The 26,987-nt window shown below is 42.8% G+C and overlaps 2 protein-coding genes across 2 annotated transcripts; both read left to right on the top strand.

The window, feature by feature from the left end:
- Positions 1-1,078: 1,078 nt before the first annotated feature.
- On the top strand, positions 1,079-24,140 carry btbd8 (BTB domain containing 8). The gene is made up of 18 exons (XM_071536095.1): positions 1,079-1,198; positions 2,942-3,118; positions 5,041-5,165; positions 5,557-5,674; positions 6,795-6,884; positions 7,753-7,833; positions 7,921-8,017; positions 8,514-8,602; positions 10,723-10,825; positions 11,331-11,513; positions 11,614-11,775; positions 13,204-13,333; positions 14,345-14,406; positions 15,335-15,878; positions 16,772-16,859; positions 18,472-18,611; positions 18,704-20,668; positions 23,189-24,140. The coding sequence occupies exons 1-18, from the start codon at positions 1,095-1,097 to the stop codon at positions 23,686-23,688; spliced, it is 4,758 nt and encodes a 1,585-aa protein (XP_071392196.1). The 5' UTR covers positions 1,079-1,094; the 3' UTR covers positions 23,689-24,140.
- A 471-nt stretch (positions 24,141-24,611) lies between these two features.
- LOC139658071 (protein SPO16 homolog) lies at positions 24,612-26,760 on the top strand. Its single transcript, XM_071536099.1, has 5 exons — positions 24,612-24,742; positions 24,995-25,088; positions 25,429-25,600; positions 26,433-26,511; positions 26,623-26,760. Exons 1-5 carry the CDS (start codon positions 24,677-24,679, stop codon positions 26,728-26,730), a joined length of 519 nt encoding a protein of 172 aa, XP_071392200.1. The 5' UTR covers positions 24,612-24,676; the 3' UTR covers positions 26,731-26,760.
- Positions 26,761-26,987: the final 227 nt, after the last annotated feature.

Genomic DNA, 26,987 nt, shown 5'->3' with positions numbered 1-26,987 from the left:
TGATGTGTTTTATTATGTGTGTGTTTGTTTGGCATGGTAAGTAAATAATTGGTATTTTATATTTTCACTCTAACGTTTAGTTGTCACGCTTTTTAAATATAAATTGACTAAAAGGTGATTAACATCCTCTTCATTTTGCTGCCACGCCCACAACACAAGGTAGCTCTGTGTAGCTTGATTTCTAAAAGTGAAACAACAGCTCCAAAAAATATGTTTGTTATTTATCAATTTTTATGACTGTTTCAAACAGTTTCAAACCAATTTGAATGCTTTACGACTAGCTTACGCGGTGCATTTGAAGGCAGCATTTAAGGGCATGCAATCCTAAACCGAACTGCGCATGTGCAGTACCTCCAACGCTTTCTTTCCTATGACGAGATGTCTCCTCCTGGACCTTGTCTAGTTTGCTCCTAGAGGGTGGCGAACAGCGTGGAACCGTGATGTCAACAACATCGCAGAGGCAGCGGCGGTCAGTGGGTCAGCCCGTTAATGAAGCTACATGTCGAAACCTGTCTGTTAACCCGCCACTAACTGATTACGACTTAGTGAACAGTTACTGGCTGTAATTAATTCATGCGGGTTTGTTTTTCATCACCAGGGATCCAGCTGGGGTCTTGGCTCAAGAGGATAACTAGCTTACGCTAGCTAGCGCTAGCCTGCTAGCCTGCTAGGAAAATGAGAGTGACTGGTTCATTTCGGCTACAATACAGACTGTGCTGGGTAGAGCAATACCTAATACGCGTGTCAGTGTGTGTGTGTGTGTGTGTGTGTGTGTGTGTGTGTGTGTGTGTGTGTGTGTGTGTGTGTGTGTGTGTGCGTGCGTGCGCGCGCGTGTGCGTGTGAGTGTGCGTGTGAGAGAGTGGTGTTTGTCTGTGAGAGTGGGGCGTGTGTGTCTGTATGTGTGGTGTGTGTGTGTGTGTATGTGTGTGTGGGCTGCTAGTTCTCTCCAAACTGTGAGGAATGTTTATGCTTGGTAATGTTATCCTGTCCTCTTGCCTTAGAGCTGTATAGCTGAACACTCTGGTATCTGGATTGTGCTAGATTCAAAGGCTGAGCTTCTTGTCTTATCTTTGTCTTAGAGAACAAAGTAAACAATGATCAACCCAGAGGCTGCAAGAGAATTCCAGGCCAAAGAGCGAAAATACAAAGACCAACTCAAGAGATGTTTGTCGTCTGCGTTGTCTGCAGACCTCAGCAGGTAAAGCATATTACATTACATTACACCACATGCCTGGGGTTAATGTGCGTTATTGACAAATGTTCAACCCATTTCAGTGCACAATTCCCACAAGAACCAGGTCCTAAAGTTCTCCCACCCCAGTCTCATCAGTTACTTTAATGGTCTTTATACATCCTGTTAACAATAGTGAACTAATGTAACCGGTTTACACTGCTGCAGAGCCAGGTCAGACCTGTGTTACAATGCTGATCATGAACCTCCTTCAGCAGGCTATATATTTTTGATGGCTTGGCTATCTGTAGAAAATCATACCCCCACCCTAACTGCCTAATCATGAAGAATAGGTATACTGTATGTTCTTACCTTAAAATTGCATAGTCACACAGTTTGAGGCAGATTTATGGATTAATAGGCCTCTGGCTGGGTGATATGGATATCTCACAGGTACTGTATATTAAAATGGAAGATGTTCTGTCTCTACTGTGCTAGAATTCTTTATCACTCCTCTGAAAGAATGGGTTCTCATGTGTTGCTTAATGGGAAACTATCTTAAACACTGAAACTGTGGGAAAAAAAAACATTATACTACATGCATTTCTGGGTCCATTTTGTTGGTCGGTGGTGTATTTTTCTTATTCCCGGAGATAAGAGAAAGAGAGAGAGAGAGAGATAGAGGAAATAGACGAATTCTTCACCCGCAGTAGCCTCAATAGACCAGAATGCAATGCAGCCACAAGACATGTTGCGTATTGAGTAAGGGGTGCAGCCGTTCATATCATAGACACGCCCCAATGTTCATGGCCAACTAGTTGGCTATCTAACAAGTGATTCCCATACACCTAGCTTTGATTGAAAGTAACAAGTTCACTCCCCGTCTCTGGGGGTTGTCGAAAGGCATTCTGGGAAACGTAGGAAATCACTAACTGAAGTAGAAGTAGATGAGGCAGGTTGAGGGAAAGTGGGTACAACAAAAAAGAAAATTGCAACACTTCATCACAAAATAACTCCCGGAAGGCATTGAACATCACAGATTGATAGTATAGAACAGTGTAAGAGTATTATTGGAGGATCATGGGATCTGGAATATAAAACTTGACATATAGCAAAGTTGTAATACTTTTTAGTGATGACTGGTAACCCACAGCATCACTCATGCCTAACTAGCTCACGTGGATTTGAGTGTTGCAGGGGGTTGGAGGAGGCAGGGATGTGACTTTCCTTGTTGTACGGATGACCCCATTTTCACTCACTGCCCGAGGGTTACAGAAATGGACACAGCACCAGCATTTGAACTCATACAGACCAATTGGCTCTAAGCCCACTGATTTCTGGGTCACCCAGTTCAGTCATTGCAGTGGGAGTTAATGATGGTGAAGAAGAAATGGACTGCCTCAGGACTGTGCTTGTGTTCTTCTCAAGTAGAAAATTAGGCCATCAGATTAATCTTGGAATCTCACAGATCTTGGAAGTTGGTCTAAGTTGTTGTAACAAGGCCTTGCTTTATTGTTTACTTATTTTCTCTCCTCATGAATGCAACTATGAACATTTTGTCAAGACTGAGTTGCTCTACTGATGCTCCCTGTAAGCTTTGTTTTGAACTCCAACATGCTTAATGGGCAGTTCATTCAAATTAACAAATTTGCATGTAAATGAATGTTTTTCCTCCATATTTCCCCTAAAATCAGTTAGTAAGGGGATTGCTACACCCTTTCATCAGCCACAAATTGCCCCCTGCTGAAGTACTGTAATGTATCTGACCAGGTTGCTGCAGGAGGAGCTGGAAGCGGATGTGTGTCTGTGTGCTGGGTCCGGCTCGCTGCAGGCACACAGGGCCATACTTTTGGCCAGAGCTCCACACATCCTTGAAGGGGCTCACAAGGACCCCAACAGCATCCATCTGCCTGGCTATGAAATTGCAGAGCTGAAAGACTTCATCAGGTACGCTCTAGGCCAAAGTGTTTTATCACATATACAGAACCATGTGATCCAGATTCAGATCATAAAGAAATAGGCTCACCTAAACTGACTCTCAGTTCTCTCATAGGATGGTCACAGCATGCCTTTTGGCTCTTGAACTAAGCTGTTTCTTTTCCACTTAATAGTCTCACCTGCAGCCTTAACTCTACACCTGGTTTCAAGCAGAGGACGCAAGAAATTGTCTTTCTGTCTTGGTGTTGCAGTTTCAATGGCTTCCTGACAGAGGGCAGCAAGTACACCATATTTAATCTGCAGGATTGACTGGTACTTTTATGCATTCTCCAAGTATGTAGGGTTCAAGTAGCATTGTAAATGCTATAAGCATTAAATAATAAATTGCACATTATATTTTTGTTTTAGTGTTTAGATACACAATTCCCAAATTGCATGAGTGTTGATAATCATCTAAGATCCCAGTGTAGCAATTGCCTAGTTTCCATCAAGGCGATGCCAGTGTGGTTCTCTTGGAATGCACAAGCCTTTGATCCAGTGAATTTGTGCATGCTCATTAGCAATTTATAATCAGGACTGGAGGAAAGAGATGTCCTTGTGTGACTGCGATACCATGGAGTCACAAGGCCTGTGCAAGAGAGCTTCTATTTTAATATGTTTTTGTTTAGTGTGACTTGGTCTGTGTGGTGATTACAGGCTAGAGTTGTCAGGTAGTTTCAGAGAAAATAAACATCTCACTAAAAGCTTTGTCAATCTCACAGTACTTGTGTACTTCCTGCAGAGTGATCGGTCGAAGCTAAAGCACAGGAAACTAGCAAAAGGGCCGAGGGGCTGCAGAACCGCACAGTTGCACTTTGCCCCTCTCACACATCCATCTGTTTTGCACTTATTCTGTTCTGCTCATGGCTAACAGTGTGACTCTGAATAGATCCAGACAGTTAATGATGCAAACATAATACACAATATATTACAGTATTGGCTGATACCATATAATTGGCTAAGCCTATATCATCCATATCATTTTATTTTCCTTTCATATTGTTTCATTTTTGTTAGAGCAAATTAAAAAATAGAAAAAAGTGAAAATCCCACAGCATCTTGTGCAGACAAGATGCTGCTACATAAAAAAGTGCAATCTAAGTATGCTTGATATAAATGAGATTGGCAAATTGTTTTAAAAACAGCGTAATAGTCATGCATTGCATTTTAAAACCATGATTGTCAACACACTCTGCAGCACAAGCCACATTGTTACGGCAGGCTTTTGTGCATAACGTAAAAGTACTCGCCTCTAATATAGATTAACTTTGTAACATAACCAGTCACTTTTTAAGATAAGTAATGAAGTATGTAACTTTCCCAAACATTGGCTGTAACACATTTCCACTCTGGTCCAATGATAAATATGTTTCACTGTTGAACAACACAATTGAGTTCTACCTTCAGTGCAGTGATACCATTTCACACATTTCATTGTTCCAACATATTACAGATATTACACTTGCAGTTTTTCATTTGTATTAATTTAGCAGTGGTGCTCCACTACAGCAAGGAAATTACCACTACTGCTAGATTAAATGTGAAATGAATTCTTACTATCATCTAAAACTAAAACAAATATTGTCCAGATGTTTAAGAAGTAATGATTTTATCATGATTAAAATGCATTTTTAGCACTACAACCTCAACTTGAAACAACATAACTTAGACCCAAACAGCGACAGAGATGGGATAAAACCAGAATTATCCTCCCATGCACCACAGCTGCATAGAATTAGTGTTACTGGAGAACCAGAAAATCCTACATAGTTAGGGCTCTTGTTTCAAGGTGCTGTTACTCATTAAAGCCACAGTGCATCAGACCAGATCATAATTTGAATAGGTTGTTAAAGGCTCAGCGTTAATTAACCTTTAGAGTCTCACCCCTGCAGGCGAGTGTACACAGCCGACCAGAGCATGTGCTCGGCTGGAATAATCCCAGACGTTGAGGGCTCAGTGCCGGCTAGTAGACCGTCTGTTCCCGACCCAGCAGACCTTCATAGTTCCACTGACTCAGGTAAACAGATCAACGGTCTTTTCATTGGAGGGTTTATTCTAGGTTATCTGACCCTTCAGCTGCTCCCCCTGCCCCCCCAACCTTACTTCAACTCATGTTATCTCACCTATAATCCACTTAAGAGCTAATCGCGTTTGGAGTCTTGTTGTCGTTACTGCTAATTACAGCATCACCATGCTACTGTTAATGCAAAATTTAGCCATCCTTCATCAAACTTTTTCAGAAATAGACAATATTTTCAGTTTTGATGGTGCAGTCCAACCTCTGCCTTTTTTTATGCACACACACAAATGCATGCACACTCGCACACATACATGCACACTCATGGCCTTTCCCTTCATCACTCTCTCCCTCCTGTCCTTCCTCATTATCCACCTCAACTTCTCCCTAGACGCTGTTGTCCTGGAGCCAGCCTCGGGCCTCGGAGCAGACTTGTTGGATCTGTACCAGAGGGGAGAGCAGTGGGACATCACCATCCAAGTGGGGGAGCAGGTCTTCTCCTGCCACAGGTAGAATAAGTTTTAGTGGCCTTTCAGACCTCTATATTGATGCCCATCCTTCTGAAATGCAAAAGCGCAATCTGTTTTTTCTTTTCTTTTAAAATATCTTCATGGGTGGCATGCACTGTTGGAGAATGTTTACTTTATTACACCACACCCACAGTTGCCTCATGCAAAACTCCTACAGTTGTAGCTGGAGATCCCACATCTTCTGTTGACCAGCGCCAGTGTGCATCATCAGCCGTTAGAGTGGGTGGTCATTCAGTGATGCAGAGGTAGTAGTAGTTGCTGGTAACCATGGAGACTGGTTTCTCCCAGCTTGTGCTCAGGGGAGCAGCCAGCCAGCGAACGCTTGTCAGATAAAAGCCGGGCAGCCCTTCTTTTTTCTTTTTTTTTTTTCTTTTTGGTTGGAGCACAAGGGCTCTGCAGCACTGATCTATATGGTAGCTCAGTGTTAGCTGCTGCAGCTCTTACCTCAGGGGTTGAGCCAGAGGATCTCCAGTCATCACGCCCCTTATGTCTCCATGACTGGAAAACAGATTTCGCTGCTCATGCTGGTTGGCAGGCATAGTCTTGAGCTGCTCATTTCCCCTAGCTAAACATAAAAACATCTGCTTCTTATCATGGGAGCTACTCTTATCTGAGTCACACTGTGTTACACTTGAGAATAAAACACAGGATTAGCAGTCAATTTGTCAGTCATCATAACCATTATTCTCCCGCCTAATGAAACCTAAATGTGTGTGTGCATTAGGGTAAATAAGGAAGGGGTACGAGACGAAGGTGTGAGTTTGGGCATAGGGCCGTGGGATTACAAGGTTGCTACTGCTGAATTATTGTGACTCATCTCCATTTTATTGAGACTCTGAAACATATTTAATGTACATAAATAAGTGTTTGCTCTAAGCACCTCAGCATGCCTCAGCACCTCCATATCTGTGACAATAAAATCTTGAGAGGCCATGGACAATACAACCGTCGTCTTCAGAGGCTGTAGAATACACAATATAATTTTTTTGTTCTCTCGCTTGTCACTTCAAAGCCGCTTCAGTAGCCCACCAGATGAGATGTGAAATATTAAAATGCTGGGTGGAACTGACATGCAACTGCCTGCTTTGTGGGTTTCTAGGGCAATTCTGTGTGCACGATCTCAGTACTTCCGCGCCATGCTGAGTGGGAGTTGGATGGAGAGCTCCAGACAGTGCATCACTCTACAAGGGTAAGACCGGGCAAGGTCAGGCAACAGCGTGGCCCAACAAGCTCCTGGGTCAATAATACACCTCCACCCTGGTCCAACAATTCAACATTTCACTGCCGAACAATACATCTGAAGTCTGCCTATACTGCATTAATTATTCATGCCTTGGAACAGAGGTGGCCCTGTATGGGGTTTCACTCACAATGCCATGTGTCTCTACTCCCAACTCCGCGTACCCAAACATGCACACAGACACACACACAGCTACCCACAGGCAATTGAATCTCAAATGACTCGCTCAGATTTCCAAACACCAAGGTTGCCGTATCTCCTCTTTGAGGTACATAAATGTCTTCTGATCCACTGCCTGCTGAAGACCCCCGCCCCCCCCACCCCACCCCACCCCACCCCACCCCCCCTCCCCACTAGTCTCCTCTCAGCTTGGCAGAGGCAAATGAAGCCTATTTTTTTCCCTCTGGGGAAAGACATGTCACTCGCCTCAGCATTACTGATCTGAGAGTAACAGGGGAAGACGCGGCTGTCAGAGTGAAGGACGACTGTGTTGATGTGTGGGGGGAAACTCTGTGAAGTGGCCCTCAGGCTCCAGTCACATGGACTAGTCCAGCTCCCAGCGTGAAATTTTGATTTTGTTTACACCGCTCACATTTTACACCGCATAGAAAAACACACACGTGTCTCAGCTTATCTAGTGCTGATTGAAATATTTAATTTATGTGCAACATTGTAATAAACACATGTCATTTAGAAAATATTAATCAGTACATAAGCTGACAATTCCATTATGTTTGCAGTTTTAAAAGCTTACATTTACTGGATCTGTGACTACATGGGTTGTAAATTGATTACAATGTTAACCTTCTATTTCCAGCTTAGGTCCAGAGGAGATGGAGATCCTGCTCCAATTTATGTATGGGGCCATAGTGGACCTGCCCTCCAGAAGTAGTGCCAGGTAGGGTATGTGAACAATCTGTGGGCACATTTGCAACATAGGCCCAGAAATCAAACTGACCTATGGTTGGTGTCACCTCTCCCACAGTCAGGTGGTGTTGGCAGCAGACATGTTGGGTCTGGAGGGGCTAAAGGACGTAGTGGAGATGGTTCTGACCCGAGACTACTGCCGCTTCTTCCCCAAGGTCAGTTATATGTGAGGAAACTTACTGAATACCTTCAAGGATGGATTTGATGGGCTTATTACCCTTTAATGTGTCACATACAAAATTTCAGTTTTAGCAAACCTGTTTTTTCAAGTTTCATATGAACCGATCAGAATCAGATCAGTTCTACTGTATATAGTGGTCTTTTGCAGTTCAAGACTGCTATGCATGTGATTGAGCAATGTCTGGAGTACAGATGATGGCAGCTGAAAACAAGAGGAGCAGATGCCTGCTCTCTTCTTTTTGCTTTACATTCACTTACTTTGTACATTGCAGACGTGTTTCCAGTCAATAATGACCTTCTGTGTTTCACTTCTCTGAACCACTCTCATTTTCACTCCCACCTTATCATGTGCCTCTGATACAACATAGCATGTTTCACCCCCGCTACATCTTAGGCCCTTCAGTGTCTGAAATAACTATGTGAAAATACGTACAAGCCCCTGTTGCATATTTGCTCCTTATTGGTTTGCAGCCTGTTGATGGTGTTCAGAGGACAATTCTCGAGTGCCTGTCCCTCACCCACGCCCTCGGCCTTCAAAACCTCCACATGTTGTGTAAGAGGTGAGTGTGGGGGCTCAGCATTAATTGAAGAAGTTAATTAAGTTCCTTACTATGTATGAAGAGTTAAAGGTATAATATGTATCATTTCCGCATTAAAATATCTAAAAACGACTAGACCTAAGTTATATATATTTTTGAGTTGTGTACTTACATTATCCCAAATGTTTCCAACAATGTTCAAACCCAGAGAAATCCGTAATTTTATTCAAGGTAACGGTGCGTTTCATTTGGTCGCCTGTCAATGGCATCATATCCCCTTTACCCCCTAACTTCCAGGGAAACATGGGAAACACCAGATGATACGTCAGAGTGAGGAAGGAAGTCGGCCAACTAGCTAGCTAGCCACTTTAGCCACTCTGTTGTTTTTTTCATTCTATTGTTTTTATTGCTCACTCGTGATGGATCACAATTATTCATTCCCATTTGCGGTGCGTTCTGTCGCCGAAGCTGTCCCCGTAAAAAAAACCCCTCCCATGATCCCACGCTACTTCACGACGTCATCAAACTACGTCTTTTGTTATTGTTTTGATTGAGAGACCCTTAGCGGCAGAAATTACATACTGTGCATTTAATATAAAATAATATAGTAGAGGTTTTCAGTAAAAGTGTTGTTGGGTAAAATGATTGGTTTTATTTTTTTTTTTACAAAAGGCTGCCATTACCAGTCTCTCCAGGAATTTGTAATTTTGTAAGCATGAGGGTTTTTTTCTGAACCAACACATCCTTCATGAACATGAGATTACAATATTCACTGTGATTTTACCACAAGAGTCCAACTAAAGCCCTAGTCTATAAGCTTATAATTGCAACATTGCACTTTGACTTCCAATTTTTGTCAGTCTGTTCACTTTTGCAGAAAAAAAAAGTCTTTGCATTTAATCACAAGAGCTTCTGCACAATGTGCACTAGAACCTGCTTTCATAGGACAGCTATATACTGAGCAGATGCCTTTTCATTTCAAGGTCTTGCACAGCCTTCATCTTTTGCCTCTCCTTTCCTTAAATTGTTCATTCTTCAGCTAGACACTATATTGTTGCTACATTCCCAGTGAGGGTTTTGAGCCTTGCCAGTTTTATCTCATCATAAACATTAGAAGCCCGGGCATCCTGGTGACTCAGTGGGCTAAAGCAATGTTGAGGGTTTGAATAGAGTTGAAAACCTATATCACATGTCATCTCCCCTCTGACCCATCTTTCCTGTTTTCTCCACTGTATAGTATAAAATAAAGCAGAAGTGTCCTAAACAAAATCTTAAACACACATTTGCACACATTCACACATGCACACAGCCTATTTTTCGCTTTCTGAGTTCTCCTGTAGCCGCTATTAGTGCAAACAAACTGTCTAGTTATGTTGTTGCACACTGCGGTAAACAGGCAAGGAGAAATATGTGAATGTAGGTCAGAAGGATAGTTTTTTTTTTTTTAGTGAAGCTGTGAGCTGGTTCTGATTTTCTGATGTTATGGGTGTGGGGGGGGGGGGAGTGGATATGCCATGCTGCCTCTGCTGAGTTTGATGAGTCACGCGAGTGTGACGGTAAGTCGAGCTGTGCTGCACTGTGCAGCAGTGCATTGCTGATTTTCTCATCCTCGCTGATTCTCTTGTCCCTTCAAACAAAGCATCACTGGCCAGCGTTTGGAGCCTTAGAAAGAGGGACCAAGTGTTCAGAATGATACAGTGTTCTCTAGTGCCACTGAAAAACACAGATTGAATCTCAGCTAGTATGCACCATACAAACAGAATATTTTGCTGCATAGCCTGGGACATTTTGGACTTCTGGCTGACATTCCGTAGCAGAGAGCCAATGAGGTTAATGAGTCTTTCTTGCATGGAGTTTGGCAGCCTAGTGGTCCATTTTAAGTGGTTAGGTCACAGACCTGACCTAAATTACTGATAGAAATCGCTGAATCTTAATTTCAGATTAATCTCCACACCACTCCACAGCTCAGAGCAGATCTTATGTCACTGCAGATGCTACATATCAGATGGCACACTCAGTATTGGTTCTCAGTTTAAGAATATTAAGTTGATAAGCAGTATGGATATATTAGTGGAAGAGCCTTCAGAAGCCTCAAGAACACGTTATCTAATGCAGGTATGGCACAACATGTGTTTTTTCAGGTGGGTTACTGAACATTATGTGAAGACCTGGTCAGAGAGAAACTTCTCCCTCTTGCCTTGTGAGCTCCACAGAGCCTGTCTAACTGCTGTGACTGATGCCATGGTGAGTTCCACAGAGTCATCAGCCATGCCACGTGCATGTAATTGCACAAATATCTTCAACCCATTCTCCAATTTAGAATATTTTTCCACAGGAAGGAAATTTGAACATGATCTAATGAAAGATCATCTTCATTAAATCCTCAGTCGTTAATATAATTTAGGAATGTGATGTGGATGCAGACAGATGGGGAGGGATCAAGGCTTGTAATTGATAATTGAATCTTGAGTCTGCCATTCATCGCTGCAAAAAACGTGATGTGCGTATGTGTGTGGCACAGGACGACTTCACTATAGCTGGCTCCTTCGGACAATCTTGGCAGTACTGAAGCTCAGTACTTGCCAAGATTTGTTGCATAATTTGGGGTATCCCACCATTGAACAGTTGGTGCTGGGCAGGAATAGCACACTACACTTGGATGGGATTGCATTCATTTGACTTTATTTGTGTGTGTGTTTGTGTTCTGGCCCTGAAAGAGCTTCTCTAGTTGATAGATCTTTTCCTACAGACCGTGCAGAGTGCAGTAACCATACTCTGTGGCAGTGAGCAGTTGATTGGCAGTCTCCCAGAAGTCAAGTGGGCCAAACAGGTCAGGAGTCTGGCCACAGAGCTGCAACAGGAGAGCCTGAGTGTCATTGTCCACCACCTCCCCAAAGTCATTCACACTTCAGCCTTCCAGAGTCTGCGCAGGGTAAGATTTATCGATGCTAATGTCCTCTCCTTTGCTGTGAAGACCTTGAGAAATATTCAGCGTCCCTGCGGTTTTCTCAGTGTCTGATGCGCGCTTACAGAGGGAGGAGTTTACCCGAGAGCCCACCCTGTTGAAGAAGCTGTGTTCAGCCATCAGGGAAGGTGTGACTGTGGACAACTGCTGTGATCTCTTCTCTGCTGTGGACTACCTGTGTGGGGACGAGGTGGAAGAGGGCTCCCCACTGGAGCAAAGAGAAGAGGAGGTGAATGAAAGCAGATTCTCTTTACTGACCCCTTTGTCCTTCTGCCTCCCACTGAAATCTCTAATAATGGACCTCATACAACCTCTTAGTTGAGGTGTGTTTGAAATATTTGCTCTATGTGAGGTTGCCTCCCTTCTTTTTTACTTACAATTTTTACTTACAGTATGCACATTACTTTATTCTGGATGCAGAGAAGCGTGCAGTAAGCAAGCACAAACTGCCAACTCAACTCCTTTAATCTATACATTAAATGGCCTCTACCTCCATTTTAAATTTCATAAGACACATTGATGAATGATGCAGGCACCCCTTGGGCCAATTAGTAACAAGATGCATTATCCCTCCATGTTTCATCCGAATCTGACTGGGGTTTAGGCAGTAATGGCTTTTCAAAACTAGACATTTTGACTTTAATTATACTGTTCCAGTCAGGAGTGTAATTTCTTTAAAAGCCAGAGCACTGTGCTAAAATGAGTCATCCCTCCAACTTTCTTCAAAATTGCACCAGTAGTGTCTGAGATATTACCTTTGAGTTAAAATTTTGACCTTTAATTATCGCGCCCTCATCAGGCCAATCAGTGTATTTTTTTCAACGCAATGCATCATCCCTTCAAGTTTCAATTAGACCAGAGATTTCACCTGAGATGTCATGTTTGACGGCCGGACGAAGTGAGTGATTGAATACATGATAATGAATTGATTCACCAACAAATATTCAAATGGTAGTGTATTTTATTTCATGCAATGGATTTTAATCTCAAATAAACTGTAAACTATATTTATGATTAGTTAGAGCCTTTTAAGAGAATGTTAAATGTAAGTTTGTAAAACTGTCAACAGGACACGGACTACTAAACTCTGTCCTGTTCTTATACCAGGTTAAGCTTGTGAGATGATTTCTAGGGGAAAGTGACCTGGCTGCATGAGTTAAAGCACATATCCCCTGCGAATACAGTACAGTATGGCAGAATGGATTAGGCTGACGGAGACCGTGAGGTATGGGAGTGGCCTTCACTAATCTGGCTCTATATCTGCTGGTGAAAGGGTGTGTGGTAGTGGGGGGGAATGAGAAAACGATAGGAGGGAAATGGAAGTGGTAGAGAAAGGGAGGCTGGTGTAAAGATAGCTCCTCCCTACCTTCCAGCCCTGTTTTTTATTTATATATATATACATATATATTCAGGCGTGGAAACAGGAGTATGGCAGTCTTTAGCCTCAGCGGGTGACATCACTGATTTAGCTCAAGGGAGCTCAAGTGGATTCTGCAAGAGAGAGTGAGGGGGAGGGAGGAAGGGAGGGAGGGACGGGGGGTATTGGTTGCCATGGTGAAGGGTTCTTCAAGCAGCTGCTGATTCGCTTGTGCTGTAGCGCACCCTTTTCCATTCTCCTCCTCTCCGCTCCCTCTCCCCTTCTCTCTCCCACTGCCAGCCGTTCAGGCGAGAGATTTGTACGCTACACGCGAGGCTGTGGACCTTCCTGCTCCAGACCTTTTATGCCATCCGCCACACACAAGGATGGGAGACCCTGCCATCCAAGCACAGAGAGAGGATACTGGCAGGTAAGGAAAGACATCTTAAATCTGGCAGCTTTAGCGGTGAGGCTATCTGCACCTCCACAGCGCTCCCTCTCCACTCTCATGCACAGGATATTCATGCTGCGGTGTGTGTGGATGTGTTGTTTTTTTTCTCCCTAACCCAGCCTAGTGATGAGGCAGTGGCTCTGCATCATTACAGATGAACCGGAGCCCTTGGAGCATATGCTGTTGGCCGATTTAACAATTAATGGCTTCTTTCAGCAGCAGTTGTTTGGCCACTGGTAATCCATTCATTGTTTGGCGAGTGCTCCTCCCAAACAATTTTGCTTTATTTTTGCGGGACCATTTTAACTGTCTTGGACAGATAAGTGTAGGCTAACATGGTAAATGCACCAGCCGCGCCATGCTCTGTGTTTTAAATGGGTGGGAGTGAATTCCTCTCTTTGTGAGTCTGCACATGATTAGAAGCATCTACAAATGAAAAAATGTGCTGTGTTCTCACTGTTTAGCTAGTGATGTGTTGAAATGCACAGCATGAATAATTTATTTGGCTGGATTTCAGCCTAGTTGCATTCCTATTACTGGTACATTTCTTGCCAATGGAATCTAGGTCTCAGATGCAAACATTATAGATGCACATTGATAAATCGAATAAATAGGTACTTGCACAAAATTTGTTTAGATTAATTATCCTATGTTCAGAATTTATTTTGACATTAAGTATCTTTCGAGAAATGGCTATGCTTTGATTGAAAATAATATAACTGTCAAGACATGACAGACTGATAAGTTTCTTCATTCATTGACTGTTAAAATGTTTTGACACTATTTCCCACACTGTTTATCCTGTCATACTGATGTAGAAATGGGAAAAGAATGCTTTGGTTGGATGTTGAGGGACCTGACCAGTGTCTTGAAAAAATTGGTGCAGCCCCTTTTTATCTGTTTTATGCTTGAATTTGAATATTTTATTTTGCTGCAATAATACTGCAGTTGGCTAAATTTGTAATTTTCTCTTTTTTCCATTTCTTACAGCTGCTATTGATAAGGGGGACAACCGAAGACTTGGTAAAAAGCCTGTATTCAGTAGCTCACAGGTAATATTATCATTCAATGCTTCAACATTTGTTCATTTATTTAAAGCCCTATGGATTATAAACAAGAAAACACTTAAGTTTTGTTTTTTCATCTAAACACTGGCTCAGTTGGATGATGATGATGATCCTATGAGCCCGTTTTAGCTCAGAGAAATCCATGTAAGTTTGTATAATCCCTATCAGTGATTATAGTGTGTGTGGCCATCAGATGCAATATGTTATAAATGCCCAACCCTCACAGCCAGAGAAATATGAACAACAGGGCTTCTGTAAACAGATGGATGGCTAAGATAAGTCTGACTGAGGTGATCCAGAGAGGGATTGCCTGGATGTTAGGCCTGAGTGGTTGAGAGGAGAGGAGGAACACAGAGAGCTCTCACAGATCTCACAGGAAGTGATCTGATGCGGAACAGGAACCTAGAAGTTTTTTCTCCGTCTGTTCTGCTTCACTGAACCTGCGACAAGCCGCTTACTGCTGTAATTTCTACATTGACACAAAAATCTGTTACCGTTTAGTTTAGTTTAGTTTAGTTTAGTTTAGTTTAGTTTAGTTTAGTTTAGTTTAGTTTAGTTTAGTTTAGTTTAGTTTAGTTTAGTTGTACATCGTAAAAAAAACTACAAAAAAAACAATTGACACGTACAGAAAAATTCAATTCATATGAGCAGGAGAGGAAAGAAGCCCAAGGCGTTTATTCAGAATCCTCCCGTTCTGTAAAAACAGACAAATCAATTAAGAAGTCAACTGTTGGACAAATGAAGGAAAATAAAACACAGGATTGTAAATATTGTGGATTTGGTAAAGTATGGTCCACTGGCCAGTTAATCCATACTAATAATTTTCTTTGACTGCCCTCTGATTATTTGCTGATTAATCTAGTCTTATAGTTACATGACTAATGGGATTTCTTTTGATAACTTTTTCCTGCAGCCAAGGGCTGTAAAATGCCCTTCATCTGCGCCTGAGAGCCCTCCTGTGCACAGGACCCCCAGGGTGTCCGAGTACGCAGTTTCTTCCTCCCACGGTGCTGCATCAGCCATGAAGTCTGATGGACTGGGGACAGCGAACAAAGCAGGAGATAGTCACACCTCCAGGGCAAAGAATGTGAAGACCAAGCCAGGGGACCGGAGTACAACATCAAAAGCAAAGGCAGCATCCTCTGGCACACCAGTTGTCAATGGCACAGGAACCCCGGGGGCCAGGCGGGACGTAGCTACTGCCAATGGCCCCAAAAGCTCCTCTGGGCTTAAGGAGCAAGATAAGAGGCCTAACCCAGGTGCTAGGCCTAAAACATCTCCCCCAGGCTCCACATCCACAAGCCAGATCACACCAATGAAGGTTCAGAAAAGCTCAGCAGCAAAGGCAGACACTGCTGGCACCACCCAGCCTCAGCCCAGCACCTCATCCACATCAGGCAGCGCGTCGCCAGAGAACGGTGCCAGCAGCCCACGCAACAACAGCCACTCCATCCCAGGTTTATGATCTTTATTGATTCTTTTTCCATTTAATAATTTTGACTGACACCAATTGCGTTGTAGGACATCACTGCAGCCAAGCCGAAGTGTCGGAAAATCAGCTCCAGGCAGATGTGGTGGAGGATATGAAGGGACCTGCAGACTAATTAGCATGATGAATGCTGTGCTGTGGCCTTGAGGGATTCTTGGAAGACAAGGGCAGTGTCATGTATGAATGTTGATTTATCAGGAAACAAAGCACAGCAGGCCGTCCTTGGCAGCTTACTGGTGTCAGTGTAGAAACTAACAGCAGAACAGTAAAGGTCAAAGCCTAATACAGCTGTCACACAGGGGGGGTGTGACCAATCACTTTTGTGGTGAAGGTGGTTTGGGGGAGGTGGGGTAATCCAGATTGATACCAGTGTCCGCTGCTAAACTGGGCCTCAGCTGTCTGACCTCATACAAAAGAGACGGGGAGAGAGTGCCATATGTTCTCCCTCTCCGCCTCAAGAGTCAGTAGCTAAACCTCTGCAATATGAGCCTCATACAATACCAGTACAGAGCCTCCAGCTTTCAGATTATTAATTACCGGATTTCATTAAATTCTAATTCCATGTATTGTTTTCAAGAGCCGTCACTGTTGCTCTATACACATATCTGCATAGCCAAGCCTGCTATATCCCTACTGAACTGAAGATTATTGTTTTCACTTTATTCCTGTGTTTTTAATGGGTTTTTTTCCAGTTATCAGTTGGTAATGGTGTAAATTGAAGGTCATTACCATCAGAAAGCAGATGTTCTTATGTACTCTTCTACTCTTATGTGTAGCCTTTATTTATTATTCTCAAAATTGTCTACCCTGTAAAGCACATATTTAAAATAGTTGTGCATGTGGTAATGTTCTGTGTTTTAGGTGCTAAGCCAAAACACCAGACAAAGGTAGTGAACAAATCCCCACTGACAAAGCCTCCTCAGAAATCGGATGCAACAAAGACCAGCAGGTGAGCTATAAAACCTATATATATAATCCCAGAATCACAGGTCTTTATCAGTATGATTTCTTGGCTGTTCTTGTTTCCTTGTGACATTTTTCATGTAATAGCTAAAGGTTGATGTACGATTTCAAAATAAGGCCCCGTTTCATTACTCACTTTAACCTCGATGACTTCCCCTCGGCACTTCCTCTCGGGTGAATTCCCGCTGCCATCTTAAGTGCCATTCCATTACTCTGGTAACTCAAATTAAGTTTCTGAGGTCAACCTCTCAAGGGAGCGCATCTTGCCCAGAATGCATTGTGATCGTAATTTCCTGTGCACAAACCAACATGGTGGAACAAGCAATATATAAGTGTAAATAAAAATATTCAGAGAATTTAATCTTACTCATGAAATGTATTTTATTACTCATGTCTCTGTGTAATTATCATTATTATTATTATTAATTATTAGGCCTGCTTAAGGGCAAGTGCGTTCCATTTCAAATACTCCTCTCCCTGCTCAGATCCTGCCTCCTTCTCTGAAAGTGGTCACTTGCTTGACGTAGGTTCTACGTAGTACCAAGTATCCAGGGGAAGTCGAGAGGGGCATGTTGATTAATGAAACGGGGCCTAAAACAAATGCCGAAAATGTACTTGCCACTTGGAAAATATGGAGGATGTGTTGGATAGTGACTTGGTCAACGGAGATGAATGAGAAAGCCCAAGACTGATTGCGAGAATGACACAACCATGTCCAAAACTTAGACAAAAGGTTTTTTTAAAACATGGCGGATGAATTCCTATCAGTGTGAGAGATCGATAACAGATGCTGGTTTCAAAAGATACATGGAAAGTGACAAAATCACTCAACATGTCCCAGCAGTAAAATTTGAGGAAAGTGAACTGGCTGCTTTTTATACACAATTTATCACCGTGTCAGCTAATGCCAATTTATTAGCTAACATTAACCTTTGTAACAGGAAAGCACTGGTAACCCACTGACTTTCAAATCTTTTTCGTACTGTATATGGAAACAATCAACCTAGCCAGCACAATAACATCATCTAACTCCTTAATTCTCAAAGTAAGCTACCCAGCTGCAGTTTGAACTTGACCTCCATTACTAGTCTGCAGTCTGAACCTCAATAGTGTATATAGGTTTATTTTATTGTAGACTTGGCCCGTAATATTAAGGTAGACTCTGCACTGGGGAAAACAACTGATTCCAGGTGATGGGGTGATTGCACAGTCGAGCTACCTTGAGCACAGAGAGAAACTCAGACTGGAAAAATTTTCTCTCTGTTCTTGTGTTCTTGAAAATGTAGTTCTCTGATAGAAAACTTGGGAGGAACATTCTCCACAAGGACACCAGTATCAACTCAGAATTCTTGGTATTGATAATCAGCTCATGTCTCAGAGGCTTGTCCTTGACAAAAATGGTAGAAACAGCTTTGCTGCCCCCCACTGGTGTTGAATTTTAATTCATGAATTACTTGCCCTACAGCAGGTCTCAGAAATAGTATTACGATGACAGACATGTAAGCCAGAGGTTTACTTAATTAACGGGGATGTTGTGGTAACATTTGAGATCACATAGTTGTCTTCATGGTTTTGCCTGTCTGTTGTACCGATCACAGTCCTACCAACAAGTCAAGTGTGAGAGAAAGCGGCAAAGTCAAGCTTGGTGCAGCGGAGAAAATGTCAGCTGCAGTGACAGCGCCCAGAGCGGACACAAAGGGAAGAAGCACACCAGTAATGTCTCCAGCTGAAAACCATGGTGAGATTATATTAGTTTGCTAATTCAAATGCATATCATTACACTATGGCAAAGTATTAATGTTCTGCATTGTTTTTTTCTCCCTGGTATAGTCTCTAGACACGGGTCCTCCATGAAAAAGCCCGCCTCCCCCAGGAAAGAAGACAACAAGGATGGGTCGAAATCCTCAGCAGCAGACAAAGCAGCCAGTGAAGCTCCTCGGAAGAAGATCACAAAACCCATTTCAGCAACTGGAGCCTCAGCTAAATCCAGTGCTAAACCAGCAAAAGCCTCTTCGGTCCCTTCCAAGCAATCTTCACTAGTAGCTGCCAAAACGGGACCAAAGCTGAAAAGTAGTACTGAATCATCTACAGAGAAAGCTTCACCAAAATCTGGAGGAACAATGAAAAACTCTGCTGCTATTGCCTCCAAGAAAACAGGAACTAAAGGAAAAGAGGCAGTGAATGGTAAAAATTCAGACTGTAAAATTGAACTTTCTCCACCTGATAAAACAGGTGAGGTTGCGGAACATAAAGAGAGCTCCACAGAGCTGGTGTCCTCTGACCAAACTGTAGCACACAGCACCCAGTCACTAAGCCAAGGTGGAGGGGATTCACTTAGCCTTCCCCTGCAATCAAGCCCGAAGCAGAGTCTCCAGAAGACCAAAATACACCCTGGAAAAACCAACAGCACAGGAGATGAGAAAAGTCTTACACCAGCAACTAACAACATCCCCCATGTCAAATCTGTTAATGCAGATGCTTGCAAACTGACACAAGGGAGTAAAGGGAAACAGTCTCCGAGTTCTGTCATCCCTGCCTGTCTCAGTGGAGGGCAAGTCCACGACCTCAGCTCACCGAATTCCTCAAGAGATACTGAACTCCCCATAGACACGCCTTGCAGCATTGGAAGCACTGACACCCCTTTGGAGGACTCCTGGAGCGGCATCCATCATCAGGTCAGCCCAGAGTCTGAGACTGGCAGCAACACCACCTCCTCTGATGACATCAAGCCCCGCTCCGAAGACTACGATGCAGGAGGCTCGCAAGACGACGACTGCTCCAATGACCGAGGCGTGTCCAAGTGTGGCACCATGCGCTGTCATGACTTCCTGGGTCGCAGCAGCAGTGACACAAGCACCCCAGAAGAGCTAAAGATGTACGAAGGCGGAGCTGGGTTGAGAGTGGAGGTGCGGCTGCGGGGGCGAGAGACAGAGACGACTAGTGAGGAGGAGGGAATAAGACGGCGTCCTCGTTCCTGGCTGCACAGAGACGAGATTGCTGTAGAGGAGGAGGCCTCGGAAGTCGAGGCCACTGTCACTGTGAAGAGCGTCCCCGACCACCAGCTCTTCTCCTCTGAGGAGGAGGAGGATGAAGAGGAGGAGGAAGAAGAGGAGACAGAGGATGAGAGGTCAGAAGTTGAGGTGCTCCCGGGACAGGGCTCACTGCCGCCCACTGAGCCCTCACCCCACTTTCAGGGGATTATCAACCTAGCTTTTGATGACGATGGTGGGGATCAGGAGAACGAGCAGCCCGACTATCAGTCAACTTCTAACTTCCGTCGCTCAGTGTTGCTCTCTGTTGACGAGTGCGAGGAGTTGGGCTCAGAAGAGGGTGGCGTCCAAACTCCACCCCAGCAGCCCGATGATGCTGCGACTCCCTGTGATGTTTTTGAGTGTGACTCTACACCTATTCAATCCAATTCTGCTCCCTCCGTTGAACAACAGAATCATCTTGAAAGTGCGCCTTTGGAGCACAAAAAACACGGCAATGAACAGGAAGAAAAATCCACTCTATTCCTTACAGAGATCCAGGAGCCTGTGGAAGAGGAGCGTAATTTTAGCCAAGTGGATGGAGTAAAGTCCGGCGAGCCTCCCCTGGATCCTGACACTAGAGACCTCCCTCCCCAGGAGCGGCCATGCCACCTGGACCTCCGGCACACTGAGCAGTACAGCAATGGAGGCCTGCGCAAAAACCCCACCAATCCTTCAGACAGCAAGAGAGCTGATTTACATCTAGACTTAAATGAGCCCCAGCTGACAGGGGACTCTCCTGTACATGCTGCACAATCCCCAGCAGGTAATGTATGATCTATGGACCCTTCCTAGACCCCCAATTCAAACCCATATTCTCTCCCCAAACTCCATCGATGAAGGTATCGTTCATGCCTGCAAGATGCACTCTCCTTTGCTCTGACTCCTAGACCTTATCTACATCCAACACATAACTGTCCCTCCTTCAGAAAAAGGGTATTATTGAGATTACTAGTGTAATAACTAGTTATAACTACCAGTTCAAATTCAAATTAAATCAGTGGTCATCTCTGATATTTTCACAGCTAAAAGCTTGCTTTCATCTGAACACATTGGTTGTGCAACTGTTCTAAATTTGAATTTGCAACACCAATATCCTTTTAAAGATGGAGATTGGTCTCATCAAAACACAAGCTAAATTTTTACATCTTTGACAACTGAACTACCTTCAGTCAGAGGCACTTAGCCCTTGATGACTCAGTTTACAAATAAAAAGGGAAAAGCAATGTTCATTTCATGACTGATCATAGAATTGTATTTGTCAAAAATAATGCCATGCGCTGGTTAAAAGTATCTGCCTTGTGACAAGGCTTGTGACATAGTTATACCAATGCACTTTGATGTACATAAAAATACAACTTTTCAATTATTTTTGTTGTTTCTTTTATGCAGTGGAACAGTCTTTGGCCTTTTTAAGCCATAGCTAATTTGAGATCGTTAAAGATGCTACATGTAACATTTTTAAACATCAATATATCATTGTCATATTAATTGTGATACGTTGGTATAATTACTGTAAACAAATGAGACCATGGTTGAGACGATTGGTAGCTTCTATCTCACACCGGTGGTAATGCTTCTCAAAATTAAGACCACATTACCCATAAACCCCATCACAGAGAGGATGTTGCTACATGTCCTGCCTCCCTGGTGTTGCTCCATATGCGTTTGTTTCCTCTTTTGCTTTACTGAAGAGGATAAACATGTTGGAAGTGATTTTTCCATCTGCCATTGCAAGAAACTCTGAATGCTTTGTGCTGGAAGAACAGAGCCTTCATCCTGTTTTGTGCTGTTAAGCGATCCAGCAGATTTCCCACAAAATCCAACCAGTGGCACATAATGTAAAACGCAGTGTAGAGGCTGCCAGTCTTCCTGGAGATGGTCTAGTTTGTTTGCAGTAATTATACTAATGTCTCAAAATAAATGTGGTAATGATTTATTGACGTTGAAATGCTACACATAGCACCTTTTTAAAATTTGTGTTCACACAACTGACAAGCAAGTTATGACTGATGAAACCAAGTTGCAAATTTATGTAGAATGACAACTTGAAGTGGAAGTTAAATACAAAATGTCTGTACAACATGGACCACACTAAACTGCCACTTCAACTAGACTGCTTCTGAGAAAGGTGTTATTCCGGGGACCCTTTCCTGGGATCTGCTTGTTGTTTTTCTTTGGTCCTTTTCAAGAATGTACCTGTTCCTGAGTTTTGTTTGCACTGCAGACACATGCATGCTACTAGTAGAAATCATTTATTGTTTGTCATTCCCTTTTACCATCCATTACTTTTGTGTATTTATTTTCTTTTCAGTATCCATTACCTTTTGTCATACCCACTAGACTGGTGTTCCTAGATAGATGCTCAGCTTTCAAGAAACTAGTGTTTTGTTGTGTAAGCCTTTGTTTAGTAGGTTTTGTGTAGTGTCAGTAGCCTCCTCTGTAAAGTATGTGATGTGTTTCTAGAGCAGCCTTCATGGTTCTGCCATGTCTCTCTTTTTTCACTATCATATTCAGAAAAACCCTGCTGCACCATTATTGAGGGTCTATCCCAATGCAACCATGTAAATTATTTTCTGCTTTCAACACCAAAAAATTATCAGTTACTTCATCTTTCACCATTTTGAAATTGTTAAAAATAGAAAGAATGTGTTTACATAAACACAAGAAATGTCAGAAAAAACTTGGTGGTGTTCCCTCTTTTGTGCTACTAAGTAAAGCATTGTTGCTTGCATTTAGGTTTTTGTGACAGTATTCAAGTCTGTACATTAGGTCCGTTCATTCAAAGACCTGCACGTAAATCTAAAAAAACATATCACTGGTACTTAAGCTTAACTTAGAAATGTAAAGTTAACTGGTGCTGGCAATGCATGGCTTACTTTGTTTGACACTGGTGGATAAAAGAGACGCATTCAGAAATGCATTCCTCTGTGCATTACCTTTAAGGCAGCTGTCCACCCGTGTCATCCATCTTCCAAGTGATTGGTGACTCTGGAGTTAAGTAATTAAACGGTAATCAATAATTATCATATGACATTTGACTGACCATAATGTGACCAGTTTTGTTAAGAACCATCAGTGAAACTGCTTCCCCGCTGCGCTGTCTTAACCTGACTTTGCTGTGGGAAATAAGTTAAAAGGACACAGTTGCATTAAGGGTAAAATTTCAGTAATCTGTGTTTTATTGTAATAGAGAGGGACTAGTCTCAGAGTACTTCTGAAATGAAAAAGAACTATGGAGGAGTGAATCATTTTGTCATTTTGCAGTATTGTCAATTGTTTTTAGGGGACATTGGTTGTGACAGATTGGATCAAACCTGCAAACATGACCGCCGACCATCCAAAGCCCTCTCTCCCATTTACGAGATGGATGTGGGAGAAGCCTTTGATCACTGCTTGGACAAGGACAGGAATGTTATACCGCAGGGAGAGGAAGACAAGCAGAGAGGGGACGATGAGGAAAGCAGTGAGTTTGCAGACCGGGACTGGAGCCTGCTCAGGCAGCTCCTCTCGGACCAGGAGTCCAGTCTGGGCATCATAAACCCGGTGCCCGAGGAGCTCAACCTGGCCCAGTACCTTATCAAGCAGACACTCTCCCTGTCACGTGACTGCCTGGACTCGCAGGCCTTCCTGCCCCAGGAGAAGGAGACCTTCAAGCGTTGGGCTGAGCTCATCTCGCCCATGGAGGACTCCACCACCAGCATCACTGTGACCAGCTTCTCCCCAGAAGACGCTGCCTCTCCACAAGGGGAGTGGACCATTGTGGAGCTGGAAACACATCACTGACTGCACAGAGGAGAGCCTGCCGGACAGTTGTCGCCTTCTCTATGAACTGTCAACGTCTACAGCATCAACATTGTCTTAATTTATTTAAATCTCTCTCTCTCTCTCTCTCTCTCTCTCTCTCTCTCTCTCTCTCTCTCTCTCTCTCTCTCTCTGATCTTTTCTCTGTAGTTTCTGGACTTTGCAGCTGCAGCTTATTTGCATTTCCCATAGTTATGCCCTTAATGGACTGTGTCTGGACACAAACTGGGCTGTTATGCATGTTGATATTTTTGTATGTTTAACTGTTTACTCGGTGTTGCTTCAAAGCTCTAGAAAAGAAGAAGAAGAAAAAGGCATTTCTTTCTCATGGCACTCCTCTGATAATATTAGCTGACTGGAGTTTCCTAAAGAAAAACAATGACATTCTGGCCCGTTGGCTTGCATTTAGTGTCATATTGAAAATAATAAAGGTTTGTGTTTCTGAAGAAATGAAATCTGTTCGTCATTGTCATGGGTGGATAACTTATTTAGGAGCTGTTAGCTCGCTATAGAGTAAATGTCACTTCATAAAGTAACGTTATATGAAAAATATAGCACTGGTGCTTGGCTGCTTCACGTTCAAAGCTGCCGGGTTTTTAACTTTTAAATGGGCTATATTTTTTTTATTATTACTGAATATTAGATGCAGGCAGTTTTTAACGTCAACATTAACATCAACAGGTATCAACAATTTACAAAGAATGTCTCTCTGTCCCGTAAACGTTAAATCTCGGCAACTTGGGTATCAAAGAAAATGCCCACTTTCCCAGTCCAATTTGTTGGGTCGTTCATGTACGATTATCACGTAACAACTTTATTTCCGACAGCACCTGAAGGCAGCATAGCGATGCTCCAGTCCGACGTCAGACTGAGCGAGCCAAAAACTTGTCCGGCTAGTCTGCCCATATCTCTATGAGTCTGCTGGTCTCATCAAAACTACAGTATCTTCACCCAGACTGTCTAGTTGGCTATGTCAACCAACAAGGAAACAACTATTCAGTGGAAAACAACCATTATTGTCAGCACATCACTTCAGGTAACGTTAAAACTTGAATTGCCAAACATTTCCGTTGACAGTTGGGATTCAGGGGGAAAAGGGGAGATAGGCAGATGGATGTGTGTTTGTGTTTGTTGGCTAACGTTAGCTAACTTTACCGTACCACCAAAAAAATAAGTTCATACAGTCAGTAAAATATTACACATTCAAGCTTGTTAACAATGCTTAAAGTCACTTGTCAGCTTTTCAACAAATTCAGAAGAAGCTAACCATCTGTGTTTGCTTTACTAGAACCACGATACAGCAAGGATGCTCTGCGCACAACAACATCGCATCAGATTTTCAGACAGTGTTGAGTCCGGAGCCTTTGTTTTTCCTTTGTCAGGTAAACACGGTGTATTTTCGGCTATTGGATAACTGCCAATAATTGTTATGTATTTTATAAGGGGAACGGACTAGAATGTGGCATGGAAGTAGTTGACGTACCAAATCAGTTTCCTCCATCTTTATTCAACTCTTTCTTGCCTTATTAAATTGAAACATCAAGGATACCACGGTTTGTGAAGCTACTGTCACAGGCCCAGTTAAGTTTGAGAAAACACAAAACCACAGATAGCATATGGGGTTCTTGATAAGGCTGTCTGGGATGGATGTTGCAGCCAAAGTTACTTAGCCTAAAAGTGAATGAATGTAAGCTTGACGGCCATATAAACTTATGTGCCCAGGTACCGCATTTTTGGTTGTTGACCCACAAGATCCCCCAGAGAGTTGTGAGGAGTCAGGACTCTTCGAAAGGATAAAGAAATTTGTGGAAGTCCACCGGAACAGCTTCCTACTTCTACACACTCCTTTTTATGGGAAAAAGGAGTTGGACACCTTGTCAGCGATTCAGCGCAGGTTGATAGATAGATATGTTATGGCTTTATGAATCCAGTCACTTAGTTGGGATCTGACTGGAGGGCACTATGGCCATGGATGTGGTCTATTAGGGCCATTCACTTACTATTATTGCAGTCACTTTTTGTACCTCTGCTGAGCCTAATGTAATAACAAGCAAAGTCCAACAAATTGATTAAAACATTGAAACAGTATTTTGTTTACATGGAAAATTCGATTCTAAGAGATTTGTTTTATTTGTCCAGTTGTACCTGTCATTACTGAGGGAGCCAGTAGCTCTGCTGACCCTAATGTAATAACATAATATAATGGATTAAAACAGGATTTTGGTTACATGGAAAATGTGATTAGAAGAGATTCAGGGTTCCCACACTACTGGAAAAGCTATAAAAGTCATGGAATTTGACAATAGTATTTTCCAGGCCTGGAGATGAAAAATGATAAAAGGTAGAAAAGTTTTGTAAAAGTCATGAAATTAGCTGATGATTTGTTTTTCTTGAATACTGTCAAATGTCTCAAAAAGCTGTGGCTGGCTCTGAAACAGTCTAGAACCCCCCTGTTGGAGGAAAATACTGTTGGTTGCTGACTGTTTTTTATTGACAGAGCTAAAATCATATTATAATCCTTGATTTTAAAGTGAAAAACAAACTAATGCTTAAAGTTAGTGTAGCTGACTTATTACTAATTCTCATTAAAATGTTGTCATGGAAATGTGAAACAGGGTCATAGGAAAGTTTTGGAATATAAGTGAAAAGGTGTGGGAACCATGGGGATTTATTATTTGTCTAATTATGCTTGTCATTACTGAGGAAGCCAATTTTGTCTTTTTCAGGTTCTTTGGCAGCAACCTCAGGATCCTTCCTGTGCGAAACAATGCTGAGATTGTCAAAGGAATGTTGACAATCGCCAAGGTAAAGATAAAGGCAGTGCATGAGCATGATTTGGTGATTCTGGATACAAAATAGTGGCTGTTGTATTTGTGTGATATTTTGACAAATGAATGAAGGCAAATTCATCTGCAGGCCACCAGTAAGCCGCATGTCGACAGCATCAGGGATCGGATGTCTCTGGCTCGGGCCCATGTCATTGAAAGCAGCCCGGTGTGGGAGATGCTCAGAGACAAACTTTGAAGCTTGGCTGAGCAGGTGGGATGAAGCGTAAACGGCAAGTTCTCCTTCTGTCTCTCCCTTCTGTCTTTGTCACGGACCCTTACTGATACAAGTCTCAATTAGGTCAGTATACAGAAGACAGGTGAAAATTGTGTCTGAACACATGAACACCACTGTTACATTGTTCTACTGTTACACTGAGAGTTGATGTTTTATGTCCTGAAAGATTTTTGGAAAAGAAAAATACAAATATTTGTTACATATTTGGTGTTTATTGA

The sequence above is a fragment of the Centroberyx affinis genome, unplaced genomic scaffold, assembly GCF_046629955.1.
Source record: "Centroberyx affinis isolate AG114_WGS23_722 - 3 ecotype Tasmania unplaced genomic scaffold, CSIRO-AGI_Caff_v1 ptg002825l_1, whole genome shotgun sequence".
Taxonomy (NCBI): domain Eukaryota; kingdom Metazoa; phylum Chordata; class Actinopteri; order Beryciformes; family Berycidae; genus Centroberyx; species Centroberyx affinis.
This window is presented reverse-complemented; position numbering and strand designations above follow the sequence as displayed.